General features: G+C 52.9%; 8 protein-coding genes across 8 annotated transcripts; 6 read left to right on the top strand and 2 right to left on the bottom strand.

Moving 5' to 3' along the window:
* Positions 1 to 235: 235 nt before the first annotated feature.
* Positions 236 to 1,351, top strand: QC762_401365 (uncharacterized protein; the record flags this gene model as incomplete). The annotated part of the gene is made up of 1 exon (XM_062889595.1): positions 236 to 1,351. One exon carries the CDS (start codon positions 236 to 238, stop codon positions 1,349 to 1,351), a length of 1,116 nt encoding a protein of 371 aa, XP_062743113.1.
* Positions 1,352 to 2,397: 1,046 nt separating this feature from the next.
* QC762_401360 (uncharacterized protein) lies at positions 2,398 to 4,812 on the top strand (the record flags this gene model as incomplete). The annotated part of the gene is made up of 1 exon (XM_062889594.1): positions 2,398 to 4,812. The coding sequence occupies one exon, from the start codon at positions 2,398 to 2,400 to the stop codon at positions 4,810 to 4,812; it is 2,415 nt and encodes an 804-aa protein (XP_062743112.1).
* Positions 4,813 to 4,888: 76 nt separating this feature from the next.
* On the bottom strand, positions 4,889 to 7,248 carry STP22 (Suppressor protein stp22 of temperature-sensitive alpha-factor receptor and arginine permease). Its single transcript, XM_062889593.1, has 4 exons — positions 6,849 to 7,248; positions 6,693 to 6,780; positions 6,385 to 6,623; positions 4,889 to 6,319 (listed from the first exon to the last, which is right to left on the bottom strand). Exons 1-4 carry the CDS (start codon positions 7,068 to 7,070, stop codon positions 5,030 to 5,032), a joined length of 1,839 nt encoding a protein of 612 aa, XP_062743111.1. The 5' UTR covers positions 7,071 to 7,248; the 3' UTR covers positions 4,889 to 5,029.
* Positions 7,249 to 7,946: 698 nt separating this feature from the next.
* Positions 7,947 to 9,494, top strand: BNA2 (Indoleamine 2,3-dioxygenase; the record flags this gene model as incomplete). Its single annotated transcript, XM_062889592.1, has 1 exon — positions 7,947 to 9,494. One exon carries the CDS (start codon positions 7,947 to 7,949, stop codon positions 9,492 to 9,494), a length of 1,548 nt encoding a protein of 515 aa, XP_062743110.1.
* Positions 9,495 to 9,971: 477 nt separating this feature from the next.
* On the top strand, positions 9,972 to 10,640 carry QC762_401337 (uncharacterized protein; the record flags this gene model as incomplete). Its single annotated transcript, XM_062889591.1, has 1 exon — positions 9,972 to 10,640. One exon carries the CDS (start codon positions 9,972 to 9,974, stop codon positions 10,638 to 10,640), a length of 669 nt encoding a protein of 222 aa, XP_062743109.1.
* Positions 10,641 to 12,841: 2,201 nt separating this feature from the next.
* QC762_401335 (uncharacterized protein) lies at positions 12,842 to 13,457 on the top strand (the record flags this gene model as incomplete). Its single annotated transcript, XM_062889590.1, has 3 exons — positions 12,842 to 12,989; positions 13,115 to 13,208; positions 13,268 to 13,457. 3 exons carry the CDS (start codon positions 12,842 to 12,844, stop codon positions 13,455 to 13,457), a joined length of 432 nt encoding a protein of 143 aa, XP_062743108.1.
* Positions 13,458 to 13,869: 412 nt separating this feature from the next.
* QC762_401334 (uncharacterized protein) lies at positions 13,870 to 14,268 on the bottom strand (the record flags this gene model as incomplete). The annotated part of the gene is made up of 1 exon (XM_062889589.1): positions 13,870 to 14,268. The coding sequence occupies one exon, from the start codon at positions 14,266 to 14,268 to the stop codon at positions 13,870 to 13,872; it is 399 nt and encodes a 132-aa protein (XP_062743107.1).
* Positions 14,269 to 15,440: 1,172 nt separating this feature from the next.
* Positions 15,441 to 15,839, top strand: QC762_401333 (uncharacterized protein; the record flags this gene model as incomplete). Its single annotated transcript, XM_062889588.1, has 1 exon — positions 15,441 to 15,839. One exon carries the CDS (start codon positions 15,441 to 15,443, stop codon positions 15,837 to 15,839), a length of 399 nt encoding a protein of 132 aa, XP_062743106.1.
* Positions 15,840 to 17,717: the final 1,878 nt, after the last annotated feature.

Genomic DNA, 17,717 nt, shown 5'->3' with positions numbered 1-17,717 from the left:
CTGGCAATTCTGGCCGCATTTTGAACATCACCCACCTTCAAGGGAAACCTCTTGTACCACGTCGTGAGGCTCTCTCTTGAGCCCCTGGCGCCATCATGCAGACCGGCTATTCTAAGACCAATACCAAGAGGCAGCCATCTCCAGCTGAACGGGAGCTGTGTTGGTTAAAACAACACCATCCCCAACTTTGGATGCGTCGCGCCATCATACTTCATTCTAGAAAATACCCAAAAAAATGTCAAGAGTACCAATACGAAATCTTTTCCTCTTCTCTACAGCCCTCCTCATTCGCCCGTGTCAAGCGTTCAGCCTGAGCGAATGGCTCTCCAAAGACCCCTACGAGGACGGCGGCACCGTCCAGGAGCAAATCCAATGCTACGCGCTCCCCTACGGCGCCATCGGAATGGCCAGCCACATTCTCACCTACTTCACTGCGTATATGCTCTCCCGCGGCAGAAACCCAATTCTCGTCTGGAAACGGCTCAAACATCGACGGTTCAACCTCTCTGTTGCTGCCGTTGGGTTTGTCATTACACTTGTCTTGACATCACTAACCATGGCGAGATGTCGACGCACATGGCCGTTTATCTTGGTCGCAGTATGGAAGCTGGTGTTGTCGGTCACATTAACGGGCATGACCATCCAGGCGGCATGGGAGACACATGATGAGCCCAAGAAAGAAAAGCAGCCAAAGGTTGTGGAGGAGGAGCAAGGGTACTTTGCGTATGGGGATGGTGGGTACGGCTATGACTATCCCGAATCGACGTATCAGAGGACACCAACGGATGACCGTCCTGGACCGAGGACTTCGGCGGCGGATGTGCATTTGGGGCATTACTACCCTCTCAAAGCGCCGATGGGAACGGGGAGTAGGGTTAGATTGACTCAGCGGGAGGACGATGGGGATGACGACGAATGGCATGGGTATCATTTGCCAGGGCTGAAGGGGAGGTATCATCGGGTGTGGTATTGGGTCCCGTTGTATGTGCTTGGGGTCGTCGTCGGGTTTGTGGGCATCATGAATATCGTGTCGAAGCATATCATGGGGAACCAGCAGTTGAGGATCATTACTGGGGTGTTTGGGGGTGTTGTGCTCCTGATGGTCCTGGTGGTGATTGTCCTGTCATGGCTGATGATGAGCGGAAGTGGAGGATGCGTGGGGATTGTGGGAGTCGGTTGTCTGGCAGCGACAGGAGTTGCTGTGTTCATGTTGAGCGTTCTGTTTGCCTTTTACAGTGACTGGGTGTTGGCTGCGCTGGCTGAGGATTTGGTGGGAACGCCATCGCGGGACAATGCTGTGTTTTACTGGACGTATTTTGCCGCGAAGAGGTTACCAATGGTGTCTTTCTGAGCGGGACCAGGAAAGATAGAAGTGACGTTACCTGATATTAGATGGAAGGAGCGATGCCCAGCTGCTGGGACCCGAACGTGATCCTGGAAACTGGTCCTTCCATCCTCGACCACCTGGGCGCTCGGATTAACTCCATCACAGAAGCAAAACCAGCCTCAGTCATCCATCTCTGCCCGCATCTTCGTTACTCCTACACTGGACCCTTTTCCACAAGAACTGCGACTGAAACCGAAATGGCCACCCAAATCCCGACACTGACGCTCAACGATACAGGCCTCCCAACAAGAAGCACCAAGCGAGACTACTCCGATTCCAAACTCAAACCAGAGCCCCTCCGACTCCCACGCAAAAGTTATGGCGACAGTAGCATCAGCACTCGAAGCTCCTTTACCTCGCCCGCGAAGAGCGTCCACGCCCACGAGACACCCACCCTTGCAACCCGCCGCCCGAATGTGCACCGCGGGATGGAGGGCATGGCCTTCCTGGAATTAACACCCCCGGCCCGAAGCACAGCGCCCGGCCTGGCCAGCCTGGTATCCAAGTTTGAGATTGCCGACGCAGTAAGCAAAGTCAATGCACAAGAGACTCGCCACGGCCCGTCGCCGTTGAAACCAGCGGCAGCGACTGCCCTAAACACCCAGAAACAAAACCGAGCACGACCGCGAACCGAGCCTCGACCCATCTTTACCGAGGGCTCGCCTTTCACAAAACCCCCCCGTATCGCCATCCCATTTTCCGAAGCAGAGGGACCAGAAAGGGAAGCAATATCTCCAAGAACACCGACGCCAGCTGCTGGACCCAAGCTTCACGATCCTGACGGCCTGCCAATGTACCCACAGTCGAGCTCGCCGATCAAGAAGGTTTCCCGCCTGGGAGCCAGTCACTTCATAATCCGCCATCAGCAAAAGTCGGGTAACACGGAAGATTAGGTACCTTCCACGCAGTTCCAGCTAAAGCAGCAGAATGATGGACAGAAGCGAGACAGTGGTGTTGTGCCTGAAGAGAGGAAGGGTTGGGACCCTAAGCTTGTTGCCGAGAGACGAAAGATGTTTGAACAAGGAGGTGGTGACCCTTTTACCTTGCCCATCATCACTCGTGCAGCAGTGAGTTCTTCTAAGCCGGTCTTTGTCGAGCACCCCAAAGCTGTTGCAAGCCTCAGAGCGTCGAGGACGAGCGAGATGGATCCCAAGGCAGGCGGCAGTGTCTCGACAGTCAGAGGCAAGCAACAGAGCCAGTCATCCATCGAGGTAGGACGAGAGGTGGAAAATACCGTCAAGAGAAACAGACACAGCGTGGCGGATTTGCGCATGGCGTTTGAGCAAGCTGTGTTGGCTGAGTCGTCAGCCAAGTCGTCCGTGTCAAAGCATCCCAAGAGCGAGTCTGCCAGTCCAAACAAGAAAGCGATTTCAGAACGAACCTACCAAGCCCAGCCAGGTCAGGCAAACAACCGCAAGCACCCGAGCTCCGAAACACCGCCGAGGGCACGCAACAGTGACCACACGGAAGCGCCAGCCAGCGAGCCCATCAACAGAAGACGCACTCGAGCCCTCGCCGAAGCCTTTGAACACGGGGGAAAATTGGGAAGCACCCCATCGAGACCGCTGCTCCAAGCACGAACACTCTCTGTCAAAATCTCCACCGTCAAGCCTCCTCCCAACGAAAGTCCCACCAAGCAGTCAAAGGAAAAGGCGGTGGCCCGCCTCAGTGACAGTGGTGTCGGACGGAGGATACTACCAGGACCACCACCGTCGCCTTTTTTACAACACTGGAGAACCAGACGGGAGACCGCTCCTGTCAAATCCGGACCCAGTCTTCCCATCATGGTCTCCACCACGGTTGCTGTCAGGACACACCGCGACTCGAGCAGTAATACTGCTTCTTCTTCCTCCTTCTCCCGACGGTCTACCACCCCTTTTCCGGCAAAAGTGGAGGAGGCACTTCGCAAGTCGTCGAGAGGGTATGGAAACTTGTCCCAAGATGGTGCTGGGGAAGGTACTGCTACCAAGGAGTCTCCTGTCAAGGATAGGATCGGCATGTTTGAACACCTTAGTCGTCCGAGAACGGTGAGCTCGACCTCGGGGTCTCAGAAGAGCAGAGGGTCATCGTCGAACAAGCTGGTGAAGTCTCGCAATTCGGTGAGACGGCCTTCGGTGTCTGAGTTGAGACGAGGAGCAAGGGCGCTGAGAGCATTGTCGTTGACGGGACGGAGGGAGAGCAAGCCGGCGGCGGCTGGGATGAAGACCGCTGAGGGTACGACGAAGGTGACCATCACAACAAGACACAGCGTCGGGGTTGTCCAGCAGAGCACCGCCGGCAAGCCTCTGGGCAGCAAAGTCTTGCGCGCGAATACCACCACCACTGCAAAACCAGACGGGCTGTCTCTCACTCCTAGGCGTGACTCGAGCTTTTTTGTCAAGGGGACCATGTGGAGGGTTCCGCGGACGAATCATGTGCCGGCGGGGAAACAACAAGAGCCCATCTCTTCCAAGCCAGCACCACAACCTAGCTACGAACCGCCTTCTTCCGCCGAACTCGTCAACAAGACTGCCACCACCAAGCCGACGCTTTTCCACCCCACCAGCGCAAGAGATGGCCGCATCCTTCCCGACAGGAAGAGCTATGGCACCATCGAGACGAAACACAGTTGGGAGACGAGCACGACTGCCCCCACCATGGTGGTTTCTGATCCATTCTTGGACAAGGCCTCTTTATCCAAGACGAGGGATATAATCCCAGTCACAGGTGATGGCAATTTCTTTCACCACCACCGCGATTCACCGCCTGTTGTGAAGGGTGGTGTTGTTATTCACCAAGCTACTACCACCTCGATCATTAGCGTTAGTCCCACGGCTAGTCATTACTCTCCGGGCAATGTCACGCCCGGCCATGAAACAGCAGAGGTACAGCGTCCTGTAGCTGTTACAAAGAAGCATCTTCAGCAGAGTTTATACCCCTCCTCCTTGGGCAAAAAGGGGGGTGAAGCGTGGAGGAATAAAGCTGGCGGTGTGGGCCCGGTCTTGAGTCCAGATCTGGTGCACGCGGTGAAGCAGGGAGGGGGGAACAGACGTTCCAGTTTGAGCTGGGGGAAGAGGGCGGCGGCGGCGGCGTTGGGGATCGGGAGACGGTTGAGGGAACGGAGGGCTAGTTCGAGTGCTGCTAGGCATCAGGCGGGAGGGGGGAATTTGATCAGTCCGAGAAAGATGATGCAGGAGAGGAGTAGTCGGGAGGGGAGTGAGGTTGGGGGAGGAGGAGGAGGGAATAGAGAAGAGGATTGGGATGTTGTTGTTGCTACGCCGAATTGTAGGTTGCAGCATCCTAGGCCGTCGAGGGTTGTTGATTGGAGGAGGTGGGAGGAGGAGGAGACTAGGGGTGGTGGTGGAGAGGCTGGAGAGGATGGTGGTAAGAGGGTTGTTTTGGGGCAAGGACAGGGAGAGAGAACTATGGGTTGGCCGAAACTGTAGCTTTTTTTTTTTGTTTGAGGAGAGAAGAGAACTCTTGGGGAGGATTAGAGACATCTTGGATCATTGTTAAGACATGTTTAAGACGAAAGACAGGACACACAAAACAACCGATAGTCGGCCTTGTGCTGGAAAGTACCAAGTAGCATTAGATAAATGATAGATGAACGCTTCTCTTCTTATCAACTGCCTGTTTTTTTCCCATTTATCTTGCGACAGTTCAGTACCCAACACCGGTACTCAACCCCATCCCAACCCCAATCTTCTTCACCAGCGCCTTCTTGAGATACCACTCCCGCGCCAAACTCCTCGTCAACCTCGCAAACGTCTGCGGCGCGATCCGTCCTCGCTCCACCGCCCTCCCAAGCACAAAAATCGCATCTGCCAACGCCCTCTCTTCGGCGACGAGATCGTAAAGCTGGTTCCCCACCACTGTCGGAGCCACCAAAAGCTCGTCAATATTTGGCTCTGGAAGACGAGACGAGCTCTCAATCACTGCGTCTGCCTTTCTGAGCGAGTCCTGCAAGATGGATGTGTTGGACGTCAGAAGGTTCGAAAGCTGAGTCAGTTGCGCCGACTCAGCTTGCATTCTTTGGCTTGCTGCCGCCATGGCTTGCCGCTGCGATTGCAGACCTGCAAGGGAGGAGTTGTTCTGGTCGCGGGCCTGCTGCCGTAGTGTAAACAGTGTTGAGGCGAGCTGGCGGAGGAGCGCGTCTTTTTCAGGGTTTGGGGGGATGGGTGGCGCCGAGGTTGTGGTGGGTGGAATGGAAAGAGTTAGGTCTTCCGAGTCCATGATGTCTGGGACGGGGGGGTTGGGTTGGGGTGGTGGGGGTTGTTGGATGGGAGGTTGAGCTTGGGGTTGTTGCCATTGTTGTTGGTGGAGGGGGGTGAATTGTTGTTGTGGAGGGAGGGAGCGGCGAGTGTCGTTGGGGAGGTAAGGGGGTTGAGGTGGTCCCGGGGAGTAGTTGCTTGGTGGAGGGGGAGAACGTTGGTATTGGGGGCCTGGTGGTGGTGGTGGTGGTGGTTGTTGTTGCTGGACTGGAGGGTGGAAGGGACGTGGTGGTACCGGAGGAGACTGGGGCGCTTGGGGTGGTAATGGGGGTGCTGTGTCGTATCGTGATCGACCCGGTCTCGCTTGTTGCTCATGGTGCAGTCTTGGATCTTCACCGGCATACTGGCTTATAGGACGTCCTGGCTTTGGTGGTAGTGGAGGTACTGGGGGACCGGCTCGAGGTGACCCTTGGACAGGAGGTTGTCGTGGGTCGACTTGCATGCCGGGTTTTGGTGGAGGGGGTGGTGGTCTCGGCGCATTTTCCGGGCTGTGGTGTTGAGCCTGACTTGATGGCCTGGAGGCGAGATCAGGCGGGAGGGGAGGAACAGGAGGTGGTGATGCCGGTTGCAATTGCTGAGCTGGTGGAGGCGGCGGTCCCCCTGGCTGTCGAGCCACTACTGGCGGCTCTTTGGCAAAGACATCTCGCAGAATGGCGAGAAAGTCGAGAATGCTAGACTTCTGCAACGGGATAATCAGCTTCGAATCCCAGATAACCCTATAGTATCGTCCGGAAGAGAACATACGTCCCAAAACCCAGCCCAGCCCGCAAGATATGGATGGTAGACCTGTCCCTGCGGATCAACATGCTGGCCGGGGCGCACCATCATGTTCTCGGTCGGGGTCACGTAGACCAGGGGCGCTTCCTGCGGGTAGGCATGGGGAACCCATAGTGATATCGGGAATCGATATGTTGTGCCGCGAAACAGGACGGGGATGGTGCCGGTCAGGCGAACGAGGAGAGCTGATGAACCGTTGGGGAAGGCTGTCGCAGCGCATCGTCAGTGAGCTGGCCATGCGCGCGCAATCATTCATCGAGGCAGCATGAGCATACTGTGGACATCGGTCCTCGGGGAGAGGGAGGGATATTGCGCGAGGGCCTGGGCAACATCGCTGTAGGCACGGTTGACATCTCGATATTCCTGTTGGCGGAGAGGGGTAGCAGTTAGTATGGCTCTATCGCGATATCGAGGTAGCAATTGGAACATACACTTGTCAAGACACTGTACAGCCAGTTCAGGACATGCTGCTGGACTGCCATGTTGGAGTCCTCGAAGAAGCAGCTGTTTGTAGTGATCTGCCCATAAACCCGGGGCCCTGTTGTTGTCGTCAGCGTCGTCGTTGCGGCCGTTGAGGTGCCGCCAGAACCAGGCTGGGGCGTGCTGTGGGACAGCGGTAGCCTTGGCATTCGGATGACGAGACAGGGCAACATTTTGTCTTGGCATTTCAGCTTGGCACTTTTTCGAAGTCTCTCAAACACCAGTTGGCCCGAGCTTGAGGCCCGGGTGTGCACGGTCCTCGGCTAATGGCGGGGTAAGACAAGATCTTTTTGTGCATTTTGATCGATTGCAGCCGCATACTTCAGTGCTCTGCTGACTTCCAGGTTTCTTGTTGAAGAAAAAGGTACTTCCATTCCTTTCCTCGGCTCATCTGTCATTCAAATGCCACCCTCGTCCCACATCCCACGTCTGACGGAACAGACCGGCATAGTGAAGTGACAGCAGGCCGGGGGGCAAAGGAGGGGCCGGGGTCGGCGCAGTTCCAACATGAGCCTGGAAGAGAAAGGCACACGGCGTCTCGAGTGCCCAGGGCAAAAGGGCGCGCCCTTTGAGGTTCCAGGTTGCGATATTTTCCTTCAAGTCTCCACTGTGCCTGGCCATTTTCTTGCCATGATTTGATCCGAGATGCCAACGGCGCAGTGTTTGACGTCTTGGCACCGTCCCATAATAACTTTTTCAAGAGGGGCAAACTTTTTCGCTCATTGGAAGTGCCGCTTACAAAAGACAGCGCCTCCCTCGCAAGTTGTCTTACGACTCAGCAACCAGTTGACCTCGACTCTGACTCTTTTCTATCTATTACTTGACTATCCCGTCCCATCTCGTCCCACAAGTCTTCTGGTCCGAACACTTCAAACGTCTTCACTCTTAACATATGCCCACGCCTCAACCGAGTTTTCGCACGGCTGAGGAGTATTACAGAGACAATTCTGTATACTCCTTGCGTCAGGACTGTTTCGACTGAAGCGATTATCACTTCGACTCTCAACTTTACCTTTACTCTTTTTAACGAAAAACACATTCCCGCCGTTATGTTGGCGCCCATCCCGGACCTGGCCAACTATGGAATCTCTCCAACCCACGGCTTCCTCCCGGACGTCCTGCCGTTGACGAGGCTTCCGGATCCCTACTACAACAAATGGGAGGCCATCGCGGCGAACCTGCAGGCCCTCATTCTCAGCAAGCGGCTGCGCGGGGTCATCGACCGGCTCCCAGTGCTCTCCACCATCGGTCTGGAACACGACGCAGAATGGCGCAGAGCCTACGTGCTGCTCTCCTTTATGGCCCACGGCTACATCTGGGGCGGTGATAGTCCCAGTGACCGCCTGCCGCCTTCCATTTCAGTCCCGCTGTTGAAGGTGTCTGAACACCTCGAGGTGCCGCCCGTTGCCACCTACGCAGCTGTCTGTCTTTGGAACTTCAAGCCCCTTTTCATGGACGAGGATATCGACAATCTCGAGAACCTCGCCAGCTTGTGCACTTTCACCGGTGGCATCGACGAGTCCTGGTTTTACCTGGTCTCTGTCGCCATGGAAGCCCGTGGTGCACCCATCGTCCCCCTGATGCTGAGGGCTATCGCTGCTGCCCGGGAGGATGATGCAAAGGCCGTCACCAGCTGCCTGAGCACGTTTGCTGAGCGTCTGGATGATCTGACCACCCTGTTGGTTCGCATGCATGAGAGCTGCGACCCCAACATCTTTTACAACCGCATCCGTCCCTTTTTGGCCGGCAGCAAGAACATGGGCGAAGCCGGTTTGCCCAACGGCGTTATCTACGAGGACGGAACTGGAACCGAGACCTACCGCCAATATGCCGGTGGCAGCAATGCCCAGAGCAGTCTGATCCAATTTTTCGACATCGTCTTGGGCATCACCCATCGCCCTACTGGTGAGAAGCCGACCAAGGAGCGCGGACGTGAAGGTCACGCCCCTGCGCCCAAGCACAACTTCATCATGGAGATGCGTCAGTATATGCCCGGATCCCATGCTAGATTCCTCCAGGATGTTCAAGGTGTTGCCAACATTCGCGAATATGTCGAGCAGAACAAGGACAACAAACCTCTCTCAGTTGCCTACGACGCCTGTTTGTCCATGTTGCGCGCTCTCCGCGACAAGCACATTGCTATTGTCACGCGGTATATTGTCCTACCCAGCCGGGAAGTTCGCGCCCGGAGCCGCAGTCGGAGTCCCGAGGTCGCCCGTCGCAAGGTCAACCTCGCTACTGCTTCTCGCCAGCAGCCTCAGGGGATTGCTTACGATGCCCGTGGTGCTGCTGCCACTGCTCAAAAGGCTGTTGATGACGGGAAGAAGAGTGCTCTCAAGGGAACTGGCGGCACAGCACTCATCTCTTTCCTCAAGCAGGCCAGGGATGAGACGGGTGAACCTGCTATTGAGGAATGGACCAAGCGGTTCATGAGCAGAGTGCACAAAGGCCCGGGTCAGAACGACTTCTTTGCTGGAAAACCCGAGGAGGGGGCTGGGTTGCTGATGTCTCATACTGTCACTGAGGAGGTGGAGATGCCTGGTTTGGCAGGTACTTGGACTATTGATGATGACGTTGGAGGTATCTGCAACTATTAATGAAGTACATTATCGAGCGTGCATGGCGATTTGGCTAGCGTTTTGAACGATTAGGCACATAGTGTTTGAATGAACCAAGTGAATACCAAGGGTCGCTCTCCTCTACTGATCCAAGAGTGTAAGATGTTTCTACTTCCGGCCCTAACTGAGAAAACAAAGTCCCACTTGGTTGCCAGTCTCCAAATCTGCAAGGCTACGAGGATGGTCGTGCCTGGCAAGAGTTGCGACGTCTGCCAGGATTGCCAACTCTGCCAGGCATCTCAATCCTGCAAGGCATGTCAATTCTGCAAGGCATGTCAACTCTGCAAGCCTTCCCTGTACACCAGGGCCTGCTCGGATAGCATGTCTTGTCTATACAGCAAGTCTCGCAGAAGATAATGTGTCAATAGGAAATCGCAAGCTCTGGAGAGCGCTAGACAACAGCAGTTCGCCAGATGGTTCCGCCAACGTGTGAGACAAAGAGAACTATCATCATCTATGCACAATACGATTGTTGCTCTTCAGTCGCGCAAAAAAGTGGATGGATCACAGGGCCCTTGTTCCCAACATTTGTTCTCTGGCCTAGAGGACTGGCAGCTTGTTTCCAAGTTCATGAGCCATAACAATACAAAACAACTTCTAACAGATGTGCCCAACAGTCAAGCTGCTCTGTCAACACAGCTGTTGTGGTCGAAAGTTATAGCACTGAGTCTCTCACCTGGCCCTCTGAATAAATCCCCCAGTCAACCATTATTTAACCAACTTGACCCATTCGAGTCTCTCCCATCCTTCATCCCCATTCCTCTTCACCATCAACTAAAACTCACAACAAACTACACCCCTTCCATTCGTACAAACAAATCCACAACCCACAACAACAAACCAAAATGGACTCCCACTTCACCAACCCCACCATCTCCTCCAAAAACAAGGAGAAGGGAAAACAGCCCGCTAAGGCTTCTTCTTCTTCTTCTTCTTCTTCTTCTTTTTCTTCTTCCCACCACCACCAAAATACTTGCCCAACCCACGACAACTCCCACAAAACCCCCAACTTCAGCCCTGATCACCATTCCGCATCATCTTCATCCACCATCCATGCTATATCCTCCAAAAAGGAGAAGAAGAACAAGAAGAACAGCCTTTCAACAAAGATGGGGCTTTGGATGATGGGGACTTCGCTGGAGAAGGTTGAGAGGGTGAAGGAGAGGAAGAGGAAGAGGGAGAGGGAGAGGGAGAGGGAGAGGGAGCGGGAGAGGGAGCGGGAGAGGGAGAGGAAGTGAGTTTTGTTTTTGATGTTTTAGGTAAACTTCAGGTAGCTAACGGGGTTGTTAAGGGAAACCGATGGGGAGTGGGGGTGATGACGTGGGGATAATAGTGGTATGAGGGTTGGTGACGGGAGTAATGATCTATACCTTTTTTCTTTACAGAAATATAAACTCTGTGCTTTAACTTGTGCAAGGTACCCGAGTAAAATGTGAATGGTGAACTGTATGTACTGTGTGTAATTCTTCTGAGTCAGAGGGTCGATTTTGTCAGGGGGTGTGGCGACATGTTCTTTGTCTGTCATGAATACATCTATCTCAAATGTAACAACAGACTCGGATGCAGATTTTTCATTGAACGACACATTTTTGAGCTGATATCATCCAGTCGCCTGGTAAATGCTACAATAGGGTGAGTGATAGCCCCGGTGGCATTCCGTCTTGTTCTGCAGTGTAGCATGCCTAGCGCTACATTGGAGGAATAAACAAGCCTGTCACCTTCCATGCTAGGCGAATGATGTAAGCGAGGTGAATGTTTTGTTCCAGCACTGGCGTGATGGTCAGGGGCAAAACGCTGCGCTTCAACTTACCAAGAGTCTTAGTCATTGTCGTCAGATATGTTACAGTCAACAACCTATCACAGTTGCAGGCCGATTGATGAGGCTCATGATGATGTAGCTTGGGACGCTGGTGTCTTTGATTTCGCCATAGCATTCTTGGATTTCTTGGGTGGGTAGCAGGTCAAATCCCAACTGAAGTGTTGGTTCACCTACTAGATATAACGTACATTATAAGCGAGTGACCCATAGAAGCGAGTGACCCACTTCCCACCACACCGTAACAAACTATCCTCAATTATACCGCAACAACACTAGGAAGCAACTACAATTATATTAGAAACGGCTGAATCAGATGATTCTCCAGCCTCCTGGCAACTGCGCGCATTATGGCCAGGCTTGCCGCACACACCACAGCACCGAACCTTCCTATGAGACCCCCCTGCACCACTACCGGCTGCGTTTCTTGCACTCCCTCTCCACCCACGGCCTTGTTATCCAGTAGATTGTGTGCATCTTGCACAGTAAGTGATCCTCCGAGACGTACGCGTGTTTTTTTTAGCTCTCCGGCGTTTGCTTAGTGCCTCATTGGCCTTACGGAGCGACGAGACCTCTGCACGAAGGAGAGCCACCTGGTGCATCATAGCCGTTGTACCCTTAGTAAGCTGGTCTACCGCAGCCAACATTGAAGTCGGGGAGCTATTTTGATGGTTGGTAATGCGAGTCTTAATAAGCGTTGACTGTGAATTGGCTTCTCGAGGGTTGTGTGGTGTCTGGGAGACCCAAGGTGGTGCAGTGCTGGGCCGTGAGGTCAGGGGTGTTGGCCGACGCCCTAGAGTCTTACGATCTACTCCATAGATATTGGCTGCGGCTCGTTCGCTTAGATTCTTGTCGTTTTGAAGCGCTTGGAGGGCTAAAATTATGTGGGCTTCATTTGAATTAGAAGGCATCTTGGATGGTTGAGGAAATTGTTGTTGAGTGCGAAGGTGTCATGTCACGAAGGAAGTGGGTCACTCGCTTATATGGGTCACTCGCTTATAATGTACGTTAGTAGAAACGTCATTATGTTTCTAGCTAATGTTCGAGTTGCCTTGCCTGAAACCTCATCAGACTTTGAGGGGGCATCTTTCTGAAATAAATCTCGTCATATAGCCAATGCGAAATCCGTCAACAACTTGAACTCGAAGTCTGTGATAACGCGATGAAGGGGTGGCAACTGAAAGGATTCTGGACCCTGTCAGTATACTTCCGCTGGCTTAGTCCGCTGGCTTAATCCGACATCGTCAAAGTTCCTCGAGTCCATGTATCAGCAGCCAGGGAGTTTAGTGATGCATCTGGTAAGCGGTATCTGCTCATGCTCTGGGCCTTGTTATGTTCCTGTTACAAATTCCAGTTCGGTGAGTTGATGTGCCTGGAAAAGGGACGAGAAGAAATGTATAAAGGGAGGAAACATGTCGACTCATTTTCTTTCACTCAAACACATCATTAAGTCTCAAGTCAACAACCCCAAGCTACTCCAGTGAACCAATCCTCAATCTCAACAATCAAGATGTTCCAACTCAAGACCTTTATCACTCTCCTCGCTTTGGGAGGTTTCTCCGCTATGGCTGCCCGACCACAGCAAATGTGCCTGTCTCAGAGCACAGCGGAATCTCTCGCCGAGAGGATGCCTCCGTCTATGCCTGTGCGCACATCAAGTGGGGTGTCCCCTGCCACACCTTTGAGTTTACTCCCAACAACTGTTGTGAGTGTTCCATTTTATCTCATTGACATATCATTGGCTGCAGTAGCTACCTACTGGGACTAAACACCAAACTAACAGCACACCATGAAATCAACTTCCCCTCCAACTGGGACAACAAGATTAGTGCCATCAAGAACAACAACAAGAATGCCTTGAAATGCAGATGGTACCTGTAAGCAGCTCTTCACCTTTCGAAAGCCTTTCAGACAGAATTTTAAGTTTGTGATGTAGGAATCGGGACTGCCAGGGAAGCAGCTACGACGCCCAGGAGGATCAGAAGCTCAACGATGGAAACGGCAACTTCAATGACTCGATCAGCTCTTGGAAGTGTTGCCACAAGGGAGGCTGCTTCGGCAACCGTGTGGCGGGCAACAGCACTGAGATTGAGAACAGCAACGCCGAGATCAAGGCTCATGTATAACGGAAATCTATCCGTGCCAAGGGCAAGGAAGTGCCTGTTGATGGTCAGTCGAAGAGGTAAGGGGATTGCGTTGGTTTTGGAAACCGTTCTGTCAATATCGTTCACTAACATTCCCAACTATTGGCAACGGTGGCGTTTGTAACCGTCCAATAGGTCATGTTGACCATCAGCTTTTTTATTCGACAGTCATTCGTTACAGGTACCCTGGGTCAGATGGCCGTCTAAAAAGAAATATTTTCTTCTTTCTCACTGTACTGATAACAGCGGAGATAAGTCAGGTTGAGGTTGCATTTCTCTCACTATGATAGCCATCTTGGGTTTTCTTCCCACCGTCCCATCCCATCCTCCCTGAACTGGGTGGGCAATCACAATTTCAAATCCTTCTACCCTAACAAAACAGCACCTCCAAAATCTACCACGTGCAGTCCACCTCCTCCCACAGCTCGATAAAGCAGGAATGGTCGTAGGTATCGCGGAAGCATTTCAAAGCAGATTTGGAGCCGCGCTTGCCGCGGTCAAGAAACATGCACCGCCTCTGGCCAGTCCCGCTGACGATGAAGTGGGCTCTGGTGCGCACAATATCGACGCAGACCTCAGCAATGGAGGGCACGCCGACGTTCTTCCAGCAGCCATCTTCGTTCTCAATCTTGAAGTTGTGGGAGCCAAAGTCTGTGTGCCAGAGGCCGCCGTCCCAGTTCGGTTGAAAGGGCTCCATGTCGATGAACGAGAACAAGGTCCAGGCTTCAGCTGAGGCGAGGGTGGCGGATTGGAGCAGAGTTGCTGCCGCTGCTAAGGGAGTGCTGAGGCGCATGATAGATAGGCTGGAGATTGGGGGTTAGGCGTTTGTTTCATAGGGATTTCAGGCTGAGAACTCGGCTCGGAGTGGACTTACTTGGATAAGGGGTGACAAGGTTGTGCGGTTGAGGTTGAGATGGAGATGATAGCAGGATAGGGCGATGTGGGTGGAGTGGTGTTTGACTTGGAACAAGGGAAGCATGGAGATTTATAGTCTGGGATCTCCTGCTGTCCATATGGTATCTTCTTGAGGTCACGTCCCCATACACGGATTGGGAATGGTAATGCGTGCTGTCAATCCAACATCACGATGCTGGTAGATGCCGGGGTCAGTGACAACGCGTCAGACCGCCATCACTGCGTACCTTGATGGAATTGGAGAATGATTCACCACTCGGATAAAATATTTGTATATCCACCTGGTCGCTAGTAGATTGTTGGTTGCAAACAATGATGGAAAGTCCCCAACCAGGGTACCTTCCCTCGTCGAGTAAAGTGACATCACAGGCTTCAGTGATGTGGGCTTGAAATATCGTGAATTTAGTCAAGCTGACTTGTTGGCGCTAGTCAATCGCGATGATGGGTCTTCAAGACTTTTCATGCGGCTTACCAACACAACTGTAGAGATTTGCTATGATTAATCCATATCCGAAGGTCTGTTCTACCAACAGCATCACCACTAAGAAGTCTTGGGTCCCAATCGGTAACCCATGCTCGGCAACCTTGTAGCCCCAGTAATGAAGTGCACTAGCAACCAACAACATAGAAATTTCCAAGCAACATGGTTAAACCAAACAACAATCAAACAATGTTCCGGTAACGCCGCCACGGAGAGTCTTCACCGCTGCTGCTAGGTCCAAGGCATACGTAAACCTCACTCCTCGGCAATATCTATTATGTCACGAATATTGATTCTATTTGCGGTAGCCTCATCCACCAACGTTCCAACCTTAGTGAATTTTCGTACTGATAACCATGCAGCTCATCACCAGCTTCATCCTCTCAGTCGTTTGCCAATCGGACCCTTGACAGGCCTAACCATTGATAAATACCGTCCTCTATCCTTCCATCCCCCTCATCTTCCATCATCCATCTAACCTCAACCGTTCTCCCCCTCACGCATCTCCATCGACCTTTTCCTCCACGTTGCTTGCCACCGCTAGGACTCACCAAAAACAAGCAACAACAATGCATTTCCCCAGCCTAACCGCCATCCTCGCCGGCTTGATCACCACTGTGACCGCCGACGGCATGTCCGTCTACTCCAAATGCCCTCCCGGCTCAGGGATCAACTGCCCGGAACGCGTGGGCCTCTGGTATACCGACTTTGGGCTGCACAGGATTGATGCCCGGGGAGGGTGCTTATACAACGACGCTACTGGAGTGCCGGGGATTTATGAGCTTTGCATTGACTGGGCGGGTGGCCGCGGTCATTTTCTTGCTAGCAACCAGCCGAAGAGGTGTATCAAACAGCGGGGCGCGCGAGGTATGCAGTTTCTCTCTTCTTCCACTTCTGCGGATTTATCCCGTGTGATTCAAGCCAGAGGCTTGGTCTTTTCAAGGCTCTTGGTAAACACCTCATTCTGACTTCATTTCTCTTCTTTACCTTTGTTTGGGACTGTACTAACTCGGACTTGTACGACAGAGCTTGGAGGAGGACACTGCACGGCTGCCATGAAGCCTTGCTTTTTGGACTCGTTTCATGAGGTTCCGTGTACTTGGTGAGAGCCGGAGCGAAGGTAGTTGACGATGGGGGATTGCGGACGGATACCTGTATCTTGAAATAGGTGTAGGATGGAAGTGCCCATGCTGGAGGTCCAGCTGCCTATGATGAGGTGGATGTACGTTCTTCCGTGAAAGGGAATCAAGATTGGGATGCTTGGGTGTGGAAACGAGTTTTATGGGTCAAATGCAGGTTCATGAAATTCTGCGTGCAGGTGGTGGACCAACAGAAATCGACTTCTCTGAACTACCGTTCGTGTCACCTTTGTGGGCTATTGAAGGCCTTGCCATCGACCTACTTCCTCACCTACATATTACCATCAGAGTGCAGTAGACACTGGCGGCGACGCCGAACTCACCAGATTCCTGATTCTGTTCAACTAATCGCCAACATGACTGACGCACAACCGGCCCTGCCCGCCATACCAGGTCCCAAACTTGCACCGTTAACGCCAACGGCCCGAGCTAATATCAAGTTCTTAGAGAATCTGGGACACACCAAAGACAAAGACGGTTATTTCTGGAAGGTCGAAATTGAAGACAAGGGGACTTTTGCCCTCAAGCTGTTTTCATTCATGCACTGGGTCACCACCCTGAGAGACAGCTGGGCGGTGTTTCTAGCGCGCCCACTCCAGACTCCCCAATTATACTACAACTGTTTCCTCCCCTCCAACGCAGAATTCCGGGTCTACGGTCGGCTTAAAGAGGAAAATCAGGAGGATCTTGCGGTCAAGGCATTCGGATACCTCGAGCTCACCTTGAAGACGTGCTGCAAATGTGGGAGGATCTCCAAGGTCTCCAGCGATTAGGGATTTTTGAATCGAGATATACACCTGCGCATTTACGTCGCCGGAAAGCTTATAGACTTTGGCAAGGAATGGACAATATACCACTCATGTCTTGATTATATTTACCCATACTACCTGAAGAAAGAGCGAGAAGGTGATCGGTGTAGGTGGACGGTAAAGCTTCCAGTGCCTGCACACCGCCTTAATAGCGAGTTACTGGCAGATCATTTCGGTTACGTCTGGGAAGATGCAGAGCGCAAGCTACGAATTATCGCAGATGCTGTGGCCGAGGCTAAATAAGTCTGGGTGGCCACGGGGGCTGGGATTAGCATGGCTGTCGGTAATCCAGTAAGTTAGTTGAATTTCACTGCCTTGATATTTGCTAACAGGTCCAGGACTACTGCTCCAAGAGTGGTATATATGCTATGGGCGGGGTCTTTCACGAAACGGCCCTGCGAAATACGCAGAGACGGGTGCGAGGCCTGGCGCTCGCACTCGCGATCCACGGCACTTCTTGGACTGCATGGTGTATTCGTCCGACTTGGACTCCTTGAAACTAAGACAGCGCAGCGTGTCAACGTCCAGGACAGCCAGACAAGGACCAGGGAAAGCTCATACGATGGCACCCTTGGAATGTGAACGGGCTCGAACGTGCAACCGGCCTCTCGTTGGGTGAAGATGCTACCGCAAATCGCATCCCACTACATGGCAGTACTGAATCTTTGCGATGCCTGGCCTGCTGTGAAACGTACTTGTGGGATAAGGAACTGGAGGGAGATCTTGCGGACGAAAAGGGTGTGCTGTAGCCTCCGATAGCTGGTGACAAAGGAACCCAGAAAGCCGGGTACAAGGTACTGGACAATAGGGGTTCCATGGGAAGGTCTTGTTATCCGGCTCCATCGGCGGGGCTCCGAGTTCGTGGACACCTCTGGTGCCCCGAGCTGGGATCTCGGGA

Source organism: Podospora pseudocomata, chromosome 4, assembly GCF_035222375.1.
Source record: "Podospora pseudocomata strain CBS 415.72m chromosome 4, whole genome shotgun sequence".
Lineage (NCBI taxonomy): Eukaryota > Fungi > Ascomycota > Sordariomycetes > Sordariales > Podosporaceae > Podospora > Podospora pseudocomata.
Note: the sequence above shows the minus strand (reverse complement) of the source record. Positions and strands in the feature narration are given on the sequence as shown.